Consider the following 21816-nt stretch of genomic DNA (forward strand, 5'->3'; position numbering starts at 1 on the left):
CTGACACAATTCCCACCACTTGCACAGCAGTAAGGAAATTTTGTCTCTTAGGTAGGAAAAGAGGAGAGAATGATCTCCCCTCATTCACTGACGGGTCAGGGACAATGCTGTAGGAAAGGTCTTGGCACTTTCTGCTTTCAGTGTTTATGGTGCCAGAGGCACTGACCAGAAAAATCTGGTCATCCAGATTAGTCCTTCTTGTTTGCTCTGCTGGCTACTGAGTGTCCAGGCAACATTTTTTGCCCTACAGGTGAGAGGCAGACAGGAGGGTAGGAGCTGAGAGAGCACCATCAGGCTGCAGAAGAGTATTTGCTGGGGTGGAGGGATACAAGTTAGGAAGGAGCCTTTGTGAAAAAGATGAGGGAGCAAGAAAAGGGCAAAGGTATGCTGAAAAAGACTGAGGAAAAGAGAGGCCCACAAAACTGCTCAGCTGGATCCATGGAGATCTAAAGTATTCTGTATGTGGCCAGAGAAATGCGTAGCAATGCATAACCATTTAAATTCCAAGTAGCTTCATGGGGATGGCACTGGTGGGAGAGGAAGTGTAGGTGTTTTTCCTACATTTAATATACATTCAGATGTTATTTCAGGCCTTGAGGCTGCTGAGCCATTCGATATTTTAAAGGTTGCCTGACTAAGAAGCATATTAAAAAAGAAAACCTCAAATTTAAATTCTGGAAACAAGGAAATTAAAATAATGTTGTAAAACCAACAAACACAAGTTTTTTTTTCTTTACAATTATTATAATAATTTTGGGCACCCTACTAGGAAAAAAATAATCTGTACTGTACTTGAGATTCTGCTTAATGTTTTCTAGCATTATAGTGGTTTTACATAAATTCAGACTTTCATAGGCCTGGCATGAAGGAAGTTAAAACAGCAAAACAAAATTGTTTAATTACTGATTTGTAGTAAGGTTTTTAAAAAATTTCAACAATATAAACAGTTGATATGTTTTATTCCAGTAGAACCTAGTATCTTCTTGGATTGAAGTGACCAATTTTGTCATGCTGATGGGGACCATGGCACTGCAGGCTGTGCCAGGAACGACAGTTTCCACAAAGTAACTAGTGCAGCTAATTATCATCAATGTACCTACCACAAAAAAACTTTAGCCATAGCCATGCCATAGAAACAGATTTCATCTTGCTAGACTTGAATAATGCAAGTAACACTGCTAGACTAAAACAGCTATTGAAGGGAAGAAACAATAAGGCAATTCTTTTTCTCCTTGCAAACAAGATTTAACTGCTGGTGACAGGGAAAGTACAGGACATCTTTCTAAAGCAGGTCTGCATAGTAAAACACACTTGGGAAAGGCAAATATCTAATCTCATTAGAACATTATCCATAGAAGCACTTTTGCATGGTGGAGATACATGTTTATGCTGTCACGCTGGAGCTGTAGGTGACCTGAAGAGGGATCTGCTCAACAGAAAAAGCAAAGGAGGGAAAACTGAACACTTAATTTTGTCTGTCATTTTCTCTAGAGTAGTTCTGGAGTAAGGACTTTCTATAGCACAGTGCAGATATTCTTTCTAGTGTGTCCCTGAAATGAATTCATCATCAAGCATTTATGAGATCATGTTCCGTTGTCATGGAACTGTCATGTCACACGTATCACACACTCAGCATCAAGGCTTTCAGAGCACGCAGAACCGTTTGCATGTTCAGAGTTCAACAGCCAGCAGAAAAAGATAACAAGGACCACAAGGCCAGTATAAAATTATAAAAACAGCTGCCAGGAGAGCTGCTCAGCTACAGGGCTTCTCAGAGGAGGTGCCAAGGAAAACAGGGTGCCTGTGTGCCCCTGAAAACAGGGAGGACAGTGACTAAAACAGGACCACAAACCAACTGTGGCACTGCTGAGACACAGCTCTGTGGCAGAGCAGTACAAATGAAAACATCCTGTTTTGCTCAACAAATACTTTCTTCTCTCTAGTGCAGTGTGGTCTGGCATTACTGGAAATTCTAAATTCATCAACAGATATATAGAAAATTGATAAAAAGTAATGACTATTAAACTATCTTCCCAAATGCAATAATGTAACGCCTATTTTTTTGATTGCTCTTGCTTTACAGTCCAGATTTATATTCAGATTTATATGGTGCAGTCATGTAAGGATTATTCTGTTTGGAGCAACTCATCAAACTTGTGTGTTTCAAATGTATTGCAGCATAACTGGCTTAAGTTTTAGGTCAACCTCAGCATTTTTCATGAAAGGACAGTGGAATGGGAGCCTTCAGCTGTTATTCAGCCACTTCATGGAATATGGTACAGATCAGAAGTGTGGCCTTTGATGAGTTATTGCTTAAATAAAAACATACTGCAAGCATTTATTTCTGTTGCAACAGTAACTCCACTCCGTCTGTCCAGGGGGAGGATATTACATAGTTGTAATTAACACAAAAAAACCCCAAGATACATAACCTGTACCCGCATCTACATTTTTTGGAGCTCTCTGACAAAGGACAATTTAACTCGTGGCATTCCTGATATTTTATTATGTTTTGCAAGTGAGAAGCAGGCCCTGCAGTCTTAACTAGCAGAAGTAGAGGTGACAGGAAATGGAATTTCCTAATTAGTTTCTGCATTGCATTAGATGATTTGGTTGCCGGAGGTAGCAGAAACTAGACATGATGACTCGGATCTTTTCCTGTCCAATGCAAAGGATGGGACTAAGACAGCTATGTGAGAATCAGAACTAATTAAATTCAAGGCACAGACTTTTTATTGCTGGATGCTTGTACAAGTCTAGACCAAAAGGGCTGATTGAATCTTGGTCCAAGTAACAAATAAACTGGGTTACATTAAACAGCGCAGCTGTAGGCCTCTTCCAACTTGACTCCTCTGGACCTCAATGACAGTAAACTTTGGTGGAGTTGAGTCATAGGAGCAATTTCTGTATCTAGAAATAAAGGATGCATGAGATGGCTGAAAGCTGGAACTCAAGCCTGGTATTTCAATCTTGATCTTCAGTATAAGCACGTGGAAAGATTCTAAATATCTCTATAAACAGATCAGAAATCTAGTTATCTTCCTATGGCATGACCCAATGGCAGCTGTCTAGAGGACAATATATGAAAACTCCATGAATAAAGCAGTATTTTGTCACTCCTTCCTAACTTTCAGTAAGGTGCAGCTTAGGGACATCCCAAGACAGTGATGTAACTTCATTTTCAACAGCCCCTCAGAGACTTTTGCCTCACATCTTCATTAAGTTGAGAAACTGTTGCTTTTATTAAAGCAAAGTCTAGAAGTTAAGGAGGACCACTTCTAACCCTATTTGGAAAAAATCCCTATCCATCATTTCCATTTTTCTCATCCCTTCCTCCCCACAAAGGTAGGTCTTTGGGATGGCTGTAAAGTCATGCGGATAGAAGTTATGTACATTCTGGCTTTTCAAAAGGCTTGTAGGCAAAAGATCTCAATTTAGTTTAGGGAACCAGTGATATTGGCACAATTAGACTGAAAAGTATTTTCTTTTCAAAAACCATGTATGTTCTTACTCTGCTTGTTTGCTTTCTTAAAAGATGAAGATTCATGATTAAAGGGGGAAAAAAACCCCTTCTGTGACTGTAATAGAATCTATGCTCAGAGAATCTCATTTACACTCTGCAAGCTCCAGACAAGCAAGCTTTCTCCACTTTTGGCCAAGCAAGACTTTTGTGCCGCTCCTGCCCTGTTGCAATTAAGTTGAGGCTGATGTCTGCGTGCTCCAAAGAACAGATTGAGTCCAAGCAATTCTTCTGCTACTACAGCCAGGTCGCCAAGACAATGCCCCGATGGCAACGGCACGGTCTACTCATGTCTGTGTACCAGCTCAGCAACTCCAGCTGTGAGAACATATGAAGAGATGTGAAGCCTTGAACATACTTTGGCTACAACCACCCTTCAGGAGCAGCCGAGACTCCCTCACAGGCTGCTATTCTACCTAGGAAAGAGCCCATATGAGTTTCTTTCCTTTGGACTATCCAGACGGGAGCACAGGAGACAACAGGTTAGACAGGGTAGACGGTTGATTAATTAGCACACAAACATGAAAACAGAATTTTGTCACAGCCTGAATGTATTATTTATCAAATAGCGTATTTCCCAGGAGCTTAAACTTTAAAGAAATCACAAGGAAAACAGAGTTCTGGATGTTTCCTTTTGACAGACTGTATTTCACATTTTGGGCAATAATCTTGGCCCCTCTGTAATTCTTTCAGCCAAAGTGTTCAGACCATTATGCCAAAAATCACACTTAAAACTCGAAATATAAGCAGCTGAATCAGTGTCCTGCTTTTCTCATTTTCTATTCAGAGTTGGATCGTTATTAATGTAACAAGAGATGAAGATACAAATATTTGCAATGTATTTCATGTAATGAGTGAGCGAGGAGCTTTTACAAAGGGAAAAAGACACAAGGGAACAAATCCATGTGGATTATGTAAGTGTTTATCCTTCATAAAGGCTGTTACAGAAATTTTGGTTGTTTTTTATTAAAGCTTCTTCCAAGTACGAGTCATTAACAAGACCACTGTCAAAAGGTATGAATACTTACCCATTATGCTGATTGAGAAAAGTTACTCTCAGCAAAATGGTTGAATCTCTTCTCAGGCTGCCTGTACACACAGACAGACTGAGCCGTCAGCTGCTTTACGGGGAAATAATTCTAGAAGAACAAGAGCTCTTGACAATGTCACCAATGCAGTTTTTCTTTTGGTAGGAAACACAGAAGTCATAGCTTCATTTATACTGTGCCAGTTCTGAAAGTTTTTTTTAACTTCTTTTAAGAATACTTTCAGTAGAGAAGACCTATAACATTTTTCTCCAATCTCGGAAGTGTCTTCAGCCAATCACAAACTCTTCTCCCAAAAATAAGGCTGATTTGCAGATTTGCACGTAACAAATGAGGAAACCAATCTCTGAAATTAAGACTAACTGTATAACAAGTTGTGACTTCAGGCTGTAATTCCTTCTGCTGGAGCTGAGAAAAGCTCATGAGAAACGACACCACCAGCAAGCAAAGAATTCCCTTCAGGCAGGACTATATGAGCAGTTGGCACAACCGAAAGCAAAGGTGCAATGCTGCGGACAAGGAAGAATCACATCTGCAGCATCACAGTTGCATTCTAGTCAAGTGGGTGGCATAACATTGTGTCTTGGGGGAAAAAAGTGCACATGTTCCCATGATTGAGGACTGCAGCATAATACATATGGGCATGAAAGGTGAATGTTATAGATGACTGAACTGGTGTTTCTGAGTTGCCATTGCATTTCTTCCATGATCACACGTTTTTATGTGAGACATTTCTTAAAAATTTAAAATGACATGGGAGACAGAGTAAAAGAACTGCAACAAAGAATTTCCAAGTTTTGCTCAATTATCAGCAAAATGGAACACCTGGCCAAAAACCAGCAACAGTCCATCCCCTGAAAAGACATCATTTGGCAGCAACTCTTAAGTCTGCAGTAGTGTGTTCCTCCCTTTCAGGTCTTAGTACATAGTTCCTAGGGAACAATTCATCCAGTTCTCTATACTTTTAACCTCATGAAGTATATTAAACCCTCTTAGAAATAAGTAAAAGAACCAAAGGCAAGGAAATTTCTTTTATATTTTATATGAAATAGGAAAGGAATTCAATGTTGTCTTGTATGAGGTCTCTACAAATACTTTTGGAGACCAGAATTTCTGCTTCTGCTAGAAGAACAGTTAGGGGTAGAATAAACCACAGTAAGAACTGGGACTTGTGTTAAAAAGCAAGAACAGTCCTACCCATTCTTCCTTTTTTTCTGAACTGAACTGCACAGAGAACACACCATCACCACACTGGAAACACTTCAAATAGGAACAGAGAGATTTATGTATGTTAATCTGGGACAGGGTTTTCCCCCAGTGGATGCAGCAACCTTCCCCTTCATTTTGTACAATACCATACATTTGTGATACTGACTGGCACTCCTGTGAAAACTCCTGTCAACACTCCTTGTGCTTCTCCATATGCTAAACCTGTTCTTGCTCCAAGTTCAATCTTCCTTAAACAATGCAGCAGCTAAAAGAAAGCTTTAGCATATGAGAACTGAAGTGCCCTAAGCATAGAAGTTTGTTTATACAAAAAAAAAGTAAATTACAAAGTGTTATGAAGAAAATTTATTTGGTCAATGAAAGGAAACCTAAACAAAACACCAAATTTTTGACAAAACCCACCAAAAACAAGAGCGAAGACAAATGCACGACTGTTAATAACCCTTTTCCCTCTCCTGTCTCACTGAAGTTTTTCAGACTAATCACACCAGTAATAAGTCTTGGAGACTGGGGGCTTTTTAACATCAGTGTTCAATTTAACTTCATCTTGTCAGAACCAAAGTGAAAGAGGTAGAACTGACATGGAAATGCTGCTTGGAAAAAACATAGTAACTACTAGTAAATGCAAAGATATTTCAAACTGCATTGCAGACTTGCTTTGTTGCAGCTGGCTGCTGCAGAGGGCACAGCAACTGCTGGTGTGCATTATGAACTACACATGCCTCAGAGATACTCTGGATACACTGGGAATAAACTGAAGCTAGAATTTTAGTTGTGACCTTCCTCTGCTGCCAGAAAGACAGATGAATATGTCACTATTAAATGAGCAGAAGGTTCCTTTGCCCTGGCATGGAAACGCTGAGAGACAAACTACAGCCCCTCAGCACACAATGAGATGTAGCAGCAGTGCTTCACCGAGAGTCCTTGGAAGTATTCATGGTACCATTTTTTAAGGAGTCACTGGTTTTGAGGGGCCAGTTCTGCCTCTCTTACACAGACCACTTTTGTGCCTCACTCCACCTTGTTAGCTACTAGTGGGGCAAACACAACTGACCAAAAGTCGAGAGCGACAGAAATGGAACCAAACATCCTGTGCAGATGGAGGAGTACACATATAGGCACATCTACCTGCTTGTGTTTAAGTCTTGTGCATGTCATGTGCAGGTGGGCATTGGAAAGCTGCACCTAAAACAGACATAGCCTGCAGGACTACCTGTCTTTCATACCTCCATATACCTTGTTCAGATGCAGTCTAACAAAATAATAAGCCTTCGGTAAAGCTTCAAACCTGTCAGATGCTTTTTATTAGAATAGCAAAAATCACTGCATGCACTGTCCCCTATAATGTTGTGTCCTCTTAAGTTTCTCTTCTGCTAAACAGACCTCTAACAGACAGGACCACATCAGACTTCTGCCCCACCCTCCCATCCCCTTCATTAAAACATTTTTCCATATAATGTTGCTTTGGAGTCAAACTTCTGTCAGACAAGTATCAGTCTGGAAGAAAAACTTCCTGCGTTATTATAAACCTTTGAAAAAGAATTCAAACGTCTGGGCTATGGTAATTTGATAAGTTGTATCTTGGCCAGTAGGCTCCTGGTTCTCAAAAAAAATCCAAGATTAGCAGACATAACACTTCAAGCTGTGCTATGTGAAACAGGATCCAAATGCTACTATGTTAAGACTAAAAAATGGGATCACTCAAATTCCTAAACAGTAAGAGCAGACAATTCCTATGGTTTTTTTCTTATTTGCATAATTTTAAGTTTTCCCAGTTCACTGAGTATAGACATTGATGTTTCTTGCAAGCATGGTCAAGGCAGGTGGGTATCAAATGAGTAAACACATGACTTAAGACAGGTTTGATATTCCCATCCCTCCTATTACTACTTGACAACTGTATGTGGGTTGAACAGACAGTGACCATTGCTGACAGACAGTGTAAAAGAAACAAAGGCCAAAGACACACATGCTGTCCTTGCCAGATTCTGCCCCAAAGCTTACCCAAAACCAAAATTGGCAGTTTGCTCTTTTAGCAGCACAACCTGACTGAGGCACAGTTGTGTGCCATGTCAGAGCACAGTCCAGGTACTCACAGCTTAAGGGGAATAATGGGCCAGTATTTGGGCTGCTTTTTGTCACAGTTCCTATCAAAGATAAGCTGCATGGCAGCCTCCATTGCCTGGATTTTGGCAGCATCAGCACCATATAGTTTCTTCATTTCTGCCATTCGCCTCTCCCCAGGTCTTTCCGTAGGCGGCTCCACAGAACGCTCTGTCCTCCTGTGAAGGTCTTGATCAGCCTCCACGTACGGGTCCTCAGCTTCCAGCTGCTGCTGCCTCCCTAGACAAACAAACCATAAGAGATGTAAATTACTGAGCTATCAACCAATCATGCTTCAGTTTAGATTTTAAAAATATGACATATTCATATTTTTGCTGGGTCTTAAAAGGCCAAAATTCACACATTCTAGGGTGCAGCTGTGCTCATTTTGCATAAAGACACATTCCTACTAAATATCATAATAAAGGCAGGCTGGAAGAAGTGGGAAGAAAGGAAGAAGACCCTGTAATTGAATCCTAAAATTGTAGCAAACCTCTGTATTAGTACTAGTAAGCAAAAATTAGCATTGTTTCATTTCTTCCCAACATACACATGCCCTGAAAAAAACAAAAAAAACCAAACAACCAAAAACCGAAACACAATCCCTCTCCCCCCACCAAGAAAACACAGAAACAACTCAACCAAAAAAATCCCAACCCACTCCCCCAACCAAAAAAACCCCAAACAAACAGGAGAGTTGCTTCCAAAGTAATGACTTGGCAGCTGAGAAAGGAAATAATGCATAGGACAATGCAACTTTAGCTGAATCATAGCCAAGACAAAATATAATCAGTTATTACTCTATGAAAATGAACAAATCAGTCTGTCATGTCTGCCATTAAGTGCATTCAATGACACACAGCTGTAGGCACTGTATTTAGTAAACTATCCAACCTCATCTGTTTCTCAAGGCTTGAGAAGTTCACAGCTAGCAGCCTTACTCTGTTGCTTTGAAGACAAATAAAACACCATCAACATAAATCCATGCATCAGGTCTTTTAAAGAGGATTTAAAACAATTCACAGAGGCAAAACATTTGGACCAATCTGTCAACAAAAATTCTCTTTGGTAAGCCCAATTGAGAACTTGATTTTGCATGTCCAAACTTACCTCCACTTCCTGGGTGCTGCTTTGATGAAACAAATAATGCTCTGTGCAGTTAAAACAGCATAGTCCCTCTTATCGGGACATTTCTACAAGATGTAGAAAATCACCTGGGAGCTGAACTCCTTTGCCTACCAATAACAAAGGACTGTCCTCAAAACTGTATAAGAGACACAGTTCACTACTAATGACAGCAGTTGGGTTTTTTAAATATCAAAAAGGACAGTGTCCACAGGTCAGAATGCATTAGACGCACACAGGACACGCTTCTCAGTGTTTGCTGCCATGTACCTCTTCCCTCTTTCCCCTTAAGGCAAAGACTTAGCTTCCACAACGCACATGACATCTGCAAACCCCAACCCAAAGTTAAGTATCCTGACAGATCTGTGTCAAACATCTGCAAATTATTTTTATACTGGAAAGTACAGCATATATAGCAGCCAACTGCCTGTCAGCCTTCCTAAAGGAATTATCTCCTATACCTCATTCACATAAAATAGATATTTTAAAGAATATAATCAGAAACTTCAATTTTGGGATCTGTTTGTCTGACAGGGACATAGAAAGCTTTTGTCCTGTCATCTGAAACACCATTCACAGTTTTGTGCTGGTCGACAAAGGACAGAAGGCTTTGAGGAGTTATTAGCAATCTGCTCCAAAAAGCCGTTTCTGTGACTTTGCTTTAAGGGCACACCCTGAACTGGCTACACTGCCAGAATTCACATGGAAATATACATTAGAGTCCATATGTGCTTTTGGAAGAGTCAGATTTATTTGGTGTCAGGCCATTTTAACCAGTAGGTCTGAATTAAAGGAGGAGCTAACACTGCCTACAGAGGGCTCAGCACTCTGAACAAGGTATAGCACCCAGACTGTGACTACACAGGTCACTTGGGTCCCACTGAAACCGACTTCCTGGGACACCAATGTCTCTCCACAGTAAAACTCTGGCAAGGCAATGAACTGAACTCCTATTTGTTAACTCTCTTGGGCCACAAAGATAATTCCTTGTACTTCTGTATTGCCCATGGAAATTCTTTATTCTTTAGTTCCATAGCTGCATGCTAGAGACAGCTGCTTCCTCGCTTGCTTGCCATAGAATGCTCTCTGATAGCTCATTGCACATATTAATGCTTTATTATTAAGAAAAATCAATTTTTCTCGAGATAGATAATGAATTCTTCTGTTTGGAAATTACATAGGTCTGTAGCAGAAGCTTTATGATGGATGAGTGGATTACAGTTTAGGGCACATCAATCTCCATTTTGTAGCACAGAGTAGTTCATAAATCTGCAGATTCTACTAGTAACAATCAAAATAATAATACCAATTTAAATTCCATTCTCAAAATTACCTGTTGGACATCTGGAGCACATGTTTTACTTTACACTAATCAGATGTACTGCCCTTAACTTTCTAACCTGACTTCTGCTATTCCACAGCTACTGGTTAAAAAAAGTCCCAGAGTGATTGCATTACAGAGTCTCAGACACATAAATCAGGTCTACAGAGTCCAGGCAGAGGCTTGGGACAGAAACTGGCTACAGGGACCCATAGTTTTTTGCACCAAAGGCCGAATTTGAGCATAGAACATGACAGCTGTTGCTGGTAATACTACTGCAGCTGTGTGGAACATGTTGCAGTTTCAAATCCGTTATTTGAGGAGAGACACTACTGCGACAAAATCCACAGTCACAGAAAGAATCACAGAATGGCTTGGGTTGGAAGGGACCTTAAAGATCACGTAGTTCCAAACCCCCTGCCATAGGAAGGGACACCTGCCATTAGACCAGGCTGCTCAGAGGCCCATCCAACCTGGCCTTGAGCACTTCCAGGGATGGGGCATCCACAACTTCTCTGGGCAACCTGTCCCAGTGTCTGACCACCTCACAGTTGGCAGCACTATTTGCACTCAAAGACAATCAAGGAAAGAAGTAATGAAACCAAATGCTGCTTTTCCAAAAGCAGTATTTCCAGTCAAACATAGATATAAGGAATACGTAAGAGCAAAGAAAGTATTGTCCTGTTCAGATGAACACTAAACTTTCTTTGGTGGGGCAGGGGCTGGTAAGTAGAACTTCTCTAATTTGCAGCAGTCTGGGTTCTTTCCATTACCTCAGAGTTTACTTTAAAAACAATACAAAGCAGTCCATCTTGAGCTAAATGTGCAATTACCTCTTCATCGAAAAGATGACAACAGGCATCTGACAATGGAAAAAACCCAACAAAATTATAAACTGTCCATAGCCCTGAGCCCACTGAGGCAACCAGAATTTCTCTGAAGCAAGCACCAAATACTCATTCATGAAGTAGGTAGGAAGGTTTATTCAAACACTAATTCTCAGCTGCAGCAATGAAGTCCCCAGCTCATCCTCAGATCAGTTTCACATTCCCAATTCACACGTCATTGTGCTGCCAAGTTATAGACATGAAACAAGTAATTTTTGCACAGTTCTAAGTAGTTCCTCCTTCCAGTTCACACAGACTAAAATAAACATGCTTTCTTTTACAGCATTCAGCTTCAACTACTGGCAAGCTTCTCCCAGTCACGGAACAGTATTTTGCAAATGGTCACAAGGCAGGCAAGCAGCTGCAGTGGTAATTGGTTCCTACACAAAGGAAAAGCACTGCTGACGTTTTCCCAATTGGTCAGTTCCATTTCTTTTCAAAGATGCTCTTTCTCTCTCTTGAAGCTCTTTTCAAAATTAACTTATTCCTACCAAGTCCAGCTCTGCTGGGAAGTCATCATTACCTGGCCAAAACCAGTTGGGACACCTTTTTCCAAACACAGTAAATATAATTTTTTAACCATGAAGGAAAAAAGTCAAGATCTATCGTGGTTTAGCCCCAGCCAGCCATCAAGCCCCACACAGCCGCTCACTCATTCCTCCACCAGTGGGATCAGAGGGAGAATCAGATGGGTAAAAGCTGGAAAACTTGTGTATCGAGATAAAGACAGTTTATTAGGGAAAGCAAAAGCCATGCACACAACCAAAGCTAACCCAAGGAATTAATTCACTGTTTCTCATGGTTGGGCAGATGCTCAGCCATCTCCAGCAGAGCAGGGCACCATCATGTGTAACAGTGACTTGGGAAGACAAATACCATCACTCCAAACATCCCCTCCTTTCTCCTTCTTCCCCCCAGGTTTATATACTGAGCATGATGTCATATGGTCTGGAATATTCTGCTGGTCAGTTCAGGTCACCTGTCCTGGTTGTGTTTTCTCCCAGCCTCCCATGCACCCCCAACTTCCTTGTCAGTGTGGCAGCACAAAAATCAGAAGAGGCTTGGTCTCTGTGTAAGCCATGCTCAGCAATAAGAACATCTCTACATTATCAGCCCTGTGTTTAGCACAAATCCAAAACACAGCCCCATACCAGCCACTGTGAAGAAAGTTAACTCTACCCCAGCCAAAACAAGCATAGCTACTAACCCATACTGCATTCTCAGTGATTCCAGGCCTTTTGAAAGAAAGTTTTGGGTTATTGTTTCCCCTCCATCACTTTTCCCACTTTTTATGGATGACTTTCAATCTGGCGTGTACGAGCTGAAAATGAAAGTGAACAAATACAGACAACTACCTCTATCCCCAGGGTCTGCCAGAAGCAGGATTAACAGTAACTAGTATATTAACTATTCACTGCATTTGGGCCTTCATATGCACACAGATGACCTTATATACTTTTAGCAAGACAATGACTTAAGCCCTTCAAGACATAAGCTATTTTCCCCACAAGCCCTTAGCAACTCAGATGTCTTATTTCTCCTTTTTTATAAAAATGCAAATGTCACACACTTGCCGTAAGTTTGATCCACTTCACTTTTCTTTCTTTGTAATATCCTTTGAGAAGCTTAAGCAGTAATAAAAAAAATTCCTCTCCGGAATTTATCCTTTTCTTATTAAAAGAAAAACAAAACAAAACAAAACAAGGAAAAAACCAACCTCAAAACAAAATCCAAATAAATTCCCTGATTTAGAAAAATGTCTCCATGGAGAGACTTCGAAACATTAAAAGGAGACAGAAGTAGGGAGGGTAATTATCTATGTCGGATTTTTAATGAAAGATTCGTACCCAGCATTGTGTGGTTTCTCGTACCACTTTTAGCTTTCAATATTTATACATCCAACCCCTAGCTGACTGTAGCCAGCGACCATATGCAATCTGAACACGTTTCTTCTACAGCCAGCTTTCCCCACAGGTCCCTCAGCAGTCTGCCATGTGCTGCCCCACACAATGGTAGCTACAGTAAGAGACTTGCTCCTCCTAAGTGTCATATGCCTTTACTGATTTTCAGTTTCTTGCTTAGTTAGCTCATGATTCTTCAAGGAAATACTGCACTTTACCCAGTCCCGACGTGTTTTTTCTTCTCCATGATTTCAGACTGACCTATACCCCCTTCACACATCTGTTTGCTTACTTCAAGTGATGAATTATTTTCTGTTACTGCTGCGTGTGCACTTTCTGAGTTTTTCATCTTAAATGCTACCTGAGTTGATCTTGAGCAGCCCACACTACCAGAGTTAAAAACACTACCCATTTCTACTGATTAAAAACTCCTAGTTCTCTCTTTGAATGCCACTTCCCACGAGCCTATCTGCTGTGTTAAGTGTTCTGCCCACACAGGATTCTCGCAAAATGCCAGCTCCTTCATCTTCCTAGAAAAGCTAAATACCTTTACCACAAACCTACGTAAGAGTTTTCCCAAGGTGATAGAATCAGACCCTTTTATTGTGCCCATACTTGCAGGAAGCAGGCATACCATGGGGAAAACCAAAATCTTTGCCTAAAGGAATTCCAACAAAATAAGGATTTAAATCTGAGGATTTGTAAACAGGATATTCAAGGAGTTTAATTTCTGCAGAGCTCTACAGAGCTCTGGATTTCCAGAGGGTTGACATCTCAAGTACTACCCTTTCTCAAGTGCAAAGATTTGCAGGATAAGAGTTTCCAACAGTGGGAGCCTGCGAGATACAAACAATTGTGACTCACTCCCACATCTGTAAAGATAAAATATTCTTGGTTGCTGAAAACAGCACGGTGTTGCTTACTGGAGGGTTACCTTGGAACACTAAGTAACTTACAGAAACTGTGGACATAATGAAAAAAGAAAATGATGATTTTATAGCAGAATGAACAGCCTCATTCTAGGTATAAGTTGGCTTGGGGAAAATAGAATTCCATTTAAACTTATTCTTAAATTTAAAACTTTGTGCTTGCAAAAACTTGATGAAAGGATTCCCCATGACACCATGTAACTTTCCCCTTCCCATTTTTAACAGAAGTCTGATCTCCAAAGACAGCTAGGCCATATCTTGCTATGCCAGCAGTCTCATCTACACAGAAAAATCAAATGCTGTAGCTGGCTTGAAAACACTGATTTGGAATAAAAATTACTTCCAGTGTGAGTAATTGCCTGTAATGTTAAGCTTTCAACAGAGTCACAACCACCACAAAGATGCTGAAGGTATTAAAGCCCCAAGTATCTACACTGACAAAATTTCCATCTGCTAGTTGAGGAGGGAATAAGTTAAAAGAAACTGAATATTTCACCACATATATCTACAAGCAAAGCAATATTCTCAAGAAAAAAGAAAATTTTCTGTTACAGGCTTTGAAGTAAGAGCAGATGTGATTCCTTGGCAAGCTTATGGCAGTTTGAAACCATGGTCCCGTGGACATTTTCCTTTCCTCAGCTACAAAACCAGCTTAGGCAATTTCTTCTCCCCTCCTTCTCCCTTAACTGCATGCTCCAGCTCCCAGGCCCCTCAAGGATGATGTTACAACTGTGTAAGGGGCCACACAATGAATCCTAAAAAAAAAAAACAAACACCAACCCAACCCCCCAAACAAACAAACAAACAAACAAATAATCAAACCCAAACAAAAACCAACTAACCAAACAAACAAACAAAAAAACAAAACAAAAAAAAAAAACAACAAAAAAACCCCGAAAACCCCAAACCCAACCCCAACAAGTTATATTTAGTTCTGGTACAGTTCAGTTCCTGGCAACACCAGAGCAGGATCGAATGCCTAAAAAGAAAAATTGCTTAACCTGGCTTTGGCACTGAGATTGAAACATAGCCCAACTGAAACCTATTGGTAAGAGCAGGAAATAGTCTCAGGTGAGAGACTGCACTCAGACAGACTCAGTTGCAACAAGTTGTCTAAGCAGACAGCAAACAGATTTTACAAATCTGAAGTATACCGATACCTTCTCTTTCACCGTAATCCAACTTTTCTACACATTTTGAAAAGGACAGCTCTGTAGAAACAAGACAAAATTACTTACCAAGAAAGCAAGTGAAGAAAATTACCTTTGAAATAAAAATGAACAGGAAGGAAGGAAGGAAGTTTAGAACCAAGGTGTTCCATTTTCAGGTTAGCTGCTGGGTGGTATGTATCATACTTATGTTAATTAACCACATGCCTCACTGTAATTAATCCGTCTTACCTGAATGTTTTAAAGAATTAATTACCTCATTATTTTGTTATTTGGGTTAAGTAACTGGTAGAAAGTTTTACAGCTAACAGGAGAATAAAGAGGCCGATTTTTGTTTTAGAAATAGGATTAAAAACTGAGAAGGATTGTTGTGTGGTTTCCAAAACAAACTGCCAACAATCCTACATGGAAACAATATAAGCCCTCATGTCCATGTTTACACTTGCACTAGGCTACAATGGTTACTGCCCAGCTAAACATCAAATCACCTTTCTTTGATTTTCTTCTCTTACCTTCACAATGAAACCCTTAAAAAGGGATATTCTTATCCCAACCAGAAAATGAACTGAAACAATTAAACCCTATGAACACGAAGCTAGTCCAGTGGAACCTCAAGTGAAAGCCTGCTCTAGAAATTTGAATGCTCTTAATGTAATTCATAATCAGGCATTCGCTCATCTAGGATAGAAAACACACGGGTGAGCCCAGCGTAATCAGAGTCTGTATCACACCAGAGGCACCAAGGTGTTCAGACTGTGCTGGTGCCATCTGACAGAATTAAACTGCTGGGAAGTTGATGACCGACCACTGCTTAGAAATTAGTACAGGATCAGGCACTGGCAGATGCCTCTAGTAAGGATCAAGTCTACAGCAATAAGACTAAATACAGACCAGCTGACTCTGCACTCCCATCCCCCAAAACAACTCCAATCTGTCACTGATGGCAACAATGCTGATGCCAGACAAAGACAACACTGCTAGTGTAAACAGAAGGATTACTTAAATCTATATATAACTATATCTACACATACACGTATGGCACAGTCAGAGGAACTGGAACAAGGAAATGTTCAAATTTAAAAGTGCTTCTTTAAAAGCAAACGAGAATGCTGAAGAAACATGAGTTTCACAATAATTTTTTATGGGTACCTTGAATAGAAATTAAGCATATGCACTTGGAAGAACATGTTTCACGATGCACAGAGCGCTAGACAGCTAAATTATACTGAGTTTGATGTTCTCAGGAAAATAAAAAGGAAGCAGCCTGTGTTAGTCTTCTAAATCAAACTCACACATTTGAACTTCACACTGAAATTTCTCTCTTGACTACAGCCACAGACTACAGTGCTGAAGTGAAGTTTGGTTTATTGTCTGATATGACGAAGCCATGTTATCAAAAACATTTGAAAAACATTTTTTTGGAGAGCAACCTGTAGCCATGTTGCTGATTTTTTGGAAGGAAGTATACTCAGGCTACGAACTGACCTTTCAGTTAATTGGCACGTCCATAATTTAATATTACCACAGACATGCAGAATTAAATAACAAGGTCTGATCCAGAGAAAATTAATTTCAGCAAGTAAATACATATTTTCTCCATGCTGCCAGTAAACTGTGTGTGTGCTGCATCTGGAAAGAGATATTTGGAAAGAGGGTCAAACTAAAGGAATCAGTTAAGCATATCACAACTCGTGAAAGAAAGGGCTGAGGGGCAGCTTTGGAAACTATGACCTTTTCCATTTCTCATTGCTCATTTCAGCACTTTAGTAAATTAAATGAAATATACTTAAATACATGAGGGTAACTGCTATGCCCAGTGTTAAAAACACAACAAAAAACATTGGGAAAATATGCCAGAGGAAATCTGCAGATGTCCGTTTATTTTACCTTCTGCAAATGGAAAATGTCTACTTCAGAAGTAATTCCAGGGTTGGGTGCTGGAGCAGAAGTCAGCACTGTATGCTTTCAGAGGCAGCTGCCATCCCGCCCTTCAGAAAGTTAAGTTGTACTTCTTAGCACTCGGGAGCTCCATCTCTCCTGTCACTTCAATGGGATAATTCACACATGAAGCAAGTGTTTCAGTGACTTGATGAAGAGAAGACTTTATACAAGGAGAGCCATCAGACTAAAAGCCCATCTAGCCTGACAGCCTGTTCAGGACAGAGGTCAGTACCTAAGGCCAAGGGGAGAACACAAAAGCAGGGAATGCAACTCCCTACACACCACCAGCATTACCTCGGGAGAAACGAAGAGATCAGAAAAAGGCAGATACTTCTTTCTGCACTCCTCCAAAGTCAGCCAGCTGCTCTGTGATCTACCACCTCAACACCTCCTCCATCAACATGTCACACATGATGCAGTCTTCAAAGTCTGGACTCTTCAACATTTTTCAGCCTCCTTCCCATCATACCAGTGGCCAAAAATCCCAATGAAATGACAACTGATGAATTTTAAAGCGAGTCCTCCAACCCTCTGCTCGGCAACCACATCAGAAATTGCAGAGCTCCTAGAAATGAAGGTGCTCTGCAAGGCTTGTGCAAAATGAGAGAACAGCAGCATCAGTTTGTTAGTATTTGAAAAACCATAAAATGCTGAGGCCCAGCATGTTCTTTGGAGACCTACATTTCTTGGCAAAGTTCCTCCAATTTCTGTGAATACAGAGCTGACTTTTAGAGTAACAAGCACTTCAGCAACTACAAATGAAATTAAACCCAAGAGATTCTTACCCAGCTAATGTGAATAATAACACTCAATAGTGTAACACCCGTGTTATTTATTTCAGTACACATATTCATTTAAGATTTAGCTGTCACTTTACATTACCTCCATGATTTCAGCGTACCAGAGCAGTGTTATGACAACTTAAGACACATGTCCTTCAAAACATCAGGGGGAAATTCCAATATCCACATAAACAGCTTTGGGTACTTTGGAGGCCAGCACCGACTGTAATACTGATGAACTGAGTACTTCATAGGGCCGCAGTACAACTGTTTCTTGGTATTTTGCCATGTCAATCTTCTCTATTTTCCTGAGTGACAAGGAAGTGCCATTACCCCTGTATCACATTTCTAAATAAAAAGAAAATGGACACAAATTCATAGAGCAGGAGGTGCTTTAGATTCCTTGGAACAGGCTTCACAGTAGATCACATCACAAGGTGGCATAGGGGCTCAACTCAGCCCCTGCAAAAACAAGAGGAACAATGTTCCCTCAAACCTTTGGGTTTAAGATGCATCATCCTTTGGGTATAAATGACTAGCTTCCTTCTTCCTGGAAGGCATGGTTGGAAAAGAAAGATTATTATTTTGGATATTAGTTTCTAAAATTCCACATATGTTGAAAGCTTTTGTGGATCTAGTCCCAGGTGGCACATCCAAGGCCATGATGGAAGCCTGTACAGGCCACTCAAGTCTCAGATGGGTGGCGTAACAGCCTCTGCCTGTCTCTCTCACTTGATTTTGAGCATGAGAAGAACTGAGTTTTGAAAAGACCCAGGCAGATGGAAGTCTCCGAACTCTCAGTTTCTGCCATCACAGCACCCACATTTCCCTAATGATGAGGGATGTGAATTCCATCTGGATGCTTCTGATAAAACTAAGTAAGAGAAGTTGAAAACCAAACAGTGCCTCTGAAGTCTTAGAATTAACAACACTCAATTAAAATCAGTAGGTGTAAATTATGTGTCTCCAAGCAAATCTGTAAAAGAGGTTTGCTTTATAACAGAGAGACCTAAAATGTGTAACGCTTGAGGCATTTTGCTGCCATGCTCTGTTGTAGCTTCTGAGCAGATTTCATAGATAATGAGCACAGAAAGCAGACATCATCATTACATCCATTTCTACCTTGGTCTCTGACATTTGCTTTTCTTAATTACTCCAGTGCTGAACACCCTGAAACTTCAAACACTCTTTCTACAGCAACAGTTCCCCCAGGTAGATACCAAAATAGGTTGTGTTAATTCATAGCCCACACTGTCACTGTCCACTTATGAGGTTGAAAGTATCACATTAATGGCAGATGAATTCAGATTTATCAGCAGAAAACTGCGACAGAGCTCTCTCCTAAGTAAAATCATTTAGAGATCCAGAAATGCTGCATGTGGCACCCAGATGGAACCAGTAATTGAGGAATTTAGGGAAAAAGAAAAAGTGGATAAACTGTGAAGACAGACTGCCCTAGTCAAGTGATTAGCACAGAGATGCTTTTATGCCACTTTTCTCTAGAGCTGTGTCTGTCAGCATGGTCTCACCTGCTCTTTTCCACAGCAGCTGCAGCTGCTTTCACAGGCTCCCCTGCAGGGACAAAGAATGAAGGGGAGACTAGAGGAGCCACTCAGAGCAGCTGCAGATGCTAATGGAATATGCAAGCAGGCAGACCTGCCTTCAAAAAATTACCAGGACCAGTTCCGAGTGTAAGTAGTGTCTGCATCTTCCCACACTAAACTGCTCCCATATGAAGCAATCTTCCAGAACAGCATTCTGAAAGCTATTTTTGCTTTTACAATAAGACTGGGGAAGGATTCATTCTTCCACATGTGGCCTCTCAGCCCTGGGGCCCACCTGTTGGCTCTTTGCCAAAACTTTGCAGGGGCCAGGTATGTCACAGCAATACCCTCAAACCCTGGAAACCCCACGGACACAAAACAGGCACTGACACTCTGCTTATCTCATCTAAAACTGAATTACCCCATGTATTTTCTTTGTAAACAGAAAGTTCCAATAGCTAATGCATCAGAGCAAGCTACCGACCTGTTTCCAGGAGATCCTTCTGTGACCAGAAACTAGGAAGAAACAGTTATCAAAAGCAGCTCTAGCACATGGATGGTGAGGGACACAGCAGCTGAGAGGAGCAATGACCTGTCTCTGTTCTGTACATCTTATTCCCATATCCTCAAGACAACTCCAGTCAGAAGGAATTTTACCACAGCACTGATTTAGCAAGAACAGCAACAATTCAAGTTTACCAGACTTCTCTTATTGCCTCATGAAAAACTTCGGGATAATAGCCCTCTGGGAGACAGGGTAGCTCCAATCCTGTATTTGTTCAGCAAAGATGTCAACAAGAAGTGTTCTGGGCACAGGAATAACATGTTAAAGTCCGTAAAGAACAATTCTCTCAGATCATATTGTTCATCCTTCTAGCACTTGAGGCTTTTACTTACTTCCTGCTGAGGTACTCAAAATCCCTTATAAAGATAAATAAATTGAACCTCTCAAGAAGTCACCTGACATATGTACCATCTCACTATAATAACAGGAACACAGCAGACAGACAAATAAAGGGTGACAATTTCTGACACAAATTCCTGAAGTGTAGTACATTCATATTAGGACAGCATTCTTCATTTCCTTTAAATGTAAGAGGAAGTAAAGGCATTTGACATCTTGGCATTCCTCTTAAAGCAATGTCTACCCTACAGTTATACTGAACCACATGAGCTTATTTTCCCACACTCCTAGCATTAACCTGCTGTAACTCAAATACCAGTATTCCACAGCAAGCTTAGGGAGAACCGAGACCAGTACAGCCATTGGCAGATAGGGAAGTGGCATTCCAGACCAAAGCTCCACCCAATGGTCCACACTGCACACATGAGAGATTAGTCCACAGCATCCCCAGATGCCACCTAGGAGCTGAAACGTGTGGCATCCCTTAGCAGCAAAACAAGAAGCCTGGCCTCGTACTGGTTGCCAACACTGTCAGTCAGCCTGAGGCACATAAAAATAAGAAAGACTTTACATATAATTTCCAGGTATATATATAAACTCCCACACAACTCTCCAGAGCACGCAGCAGAGGATATCCACTTCTCACTGCACTTGGTCCAATGACATCAAAAGTGCAGTTTCCTCAAGCTTTATAGTGTCTCTCTTCCATTGCTTCCTGCAGCAGCAAGTACACCTGTACAGCCTAACGTCCACTTGTTGCAAAATGTGTTGGCTTGACAGGAAAGACACAGGATCACACAGCAGAGTTATACATTCTAAGCTCAAATGCTGTCCCTAGCATAAGATCCAAAGACATTTTCTTGACTATCATATATTTTAAAAATGGCTGTGTTCCCAAATTGATACTCTTAGTACAAAGAAAACCTTGTCTATCACAAAATGGATATAAAACTGTGCCCAACTGCTGCTGTCCAAATGCAATTCAGACTCTTCAATTTTGCAAGTACCGATAGGTTTTTAATATTTAAGCAGTGAAAATTGTGGCACTTTTCCTTGTTTCTCTAGTAAGGAGGCATTTTCTCAGCTCCTGGCTGCCAGTACCAAATAACACAGCCTCTACATTGGACACAGTGTGTGCACTTGACAAGATTCTGCTGCTACACAGTAAAAGGTTCAATCATCAAGATCGGAGTGTGGTACAAATGGAGTGACTTTCACATTTCTTCTTCAGCTCACATAAAAACATGTTTCAAAAGCATCTCAAGCACCCACACACATTGCAGAGAGCGCTCTTATTTCACAGGCATTTCTCAGAAGCTTCAGCAACTCAACTTCTAAAGATTGTGGTGGAAGTTCATGCCAAACAAAGCTTTTTGGCCGTCAAAAAGTTTGTCCGCCAAGGCTGATAAAGCCAAAG

The 21816-nt window shown here is 40.7% G+C and overlaps 1 protein-coding gene across 3 annotated transcripts in view; it reads right to left on the bottom strand.

Moving 5' to 3' along the window:
• Positions 1–5833: 5833 nt before the first annotated feature.
• The window catches only part of GEMIN8 (gem nuclear organelle associated protein 8), a 28242-nt gene continuing 12259 nt past the window's right edge, over positions 5834–21816 (bottom strand). For all 3 annotated transcript variants that reach the window (XM_027689151.1, XM_027689152.1, XM_027689153.1), the window contains one exon: positions 5834–8136. In XM_027689151.1, coding sequence (XP_027544952.1) covers positions 7886–8136 — 251 coding nt within the window. In that variant the 3' untranslated portion in view covers positions 5834–7885. The remainder of the gene's footprint in view (positions 8137–21816) is intronic.

The sequence above is a fragment of the Neopelma chrysocephalum genome, unplaced genomic scaffold, assembly GCF_003984885.1.
Source record: "Neopelma chrysocephalum unplaced genomic scaffold, ASM398488v2 Primary Assembly neopelma1_76, whole genome shotgun sequence".
Classification (NCBI taxonomy): Eukaryota; Metazoa; Chordata; class Aves; order Passeriformes; family Pipridae; genus Neopelma; species Neopelma chrysocephalum.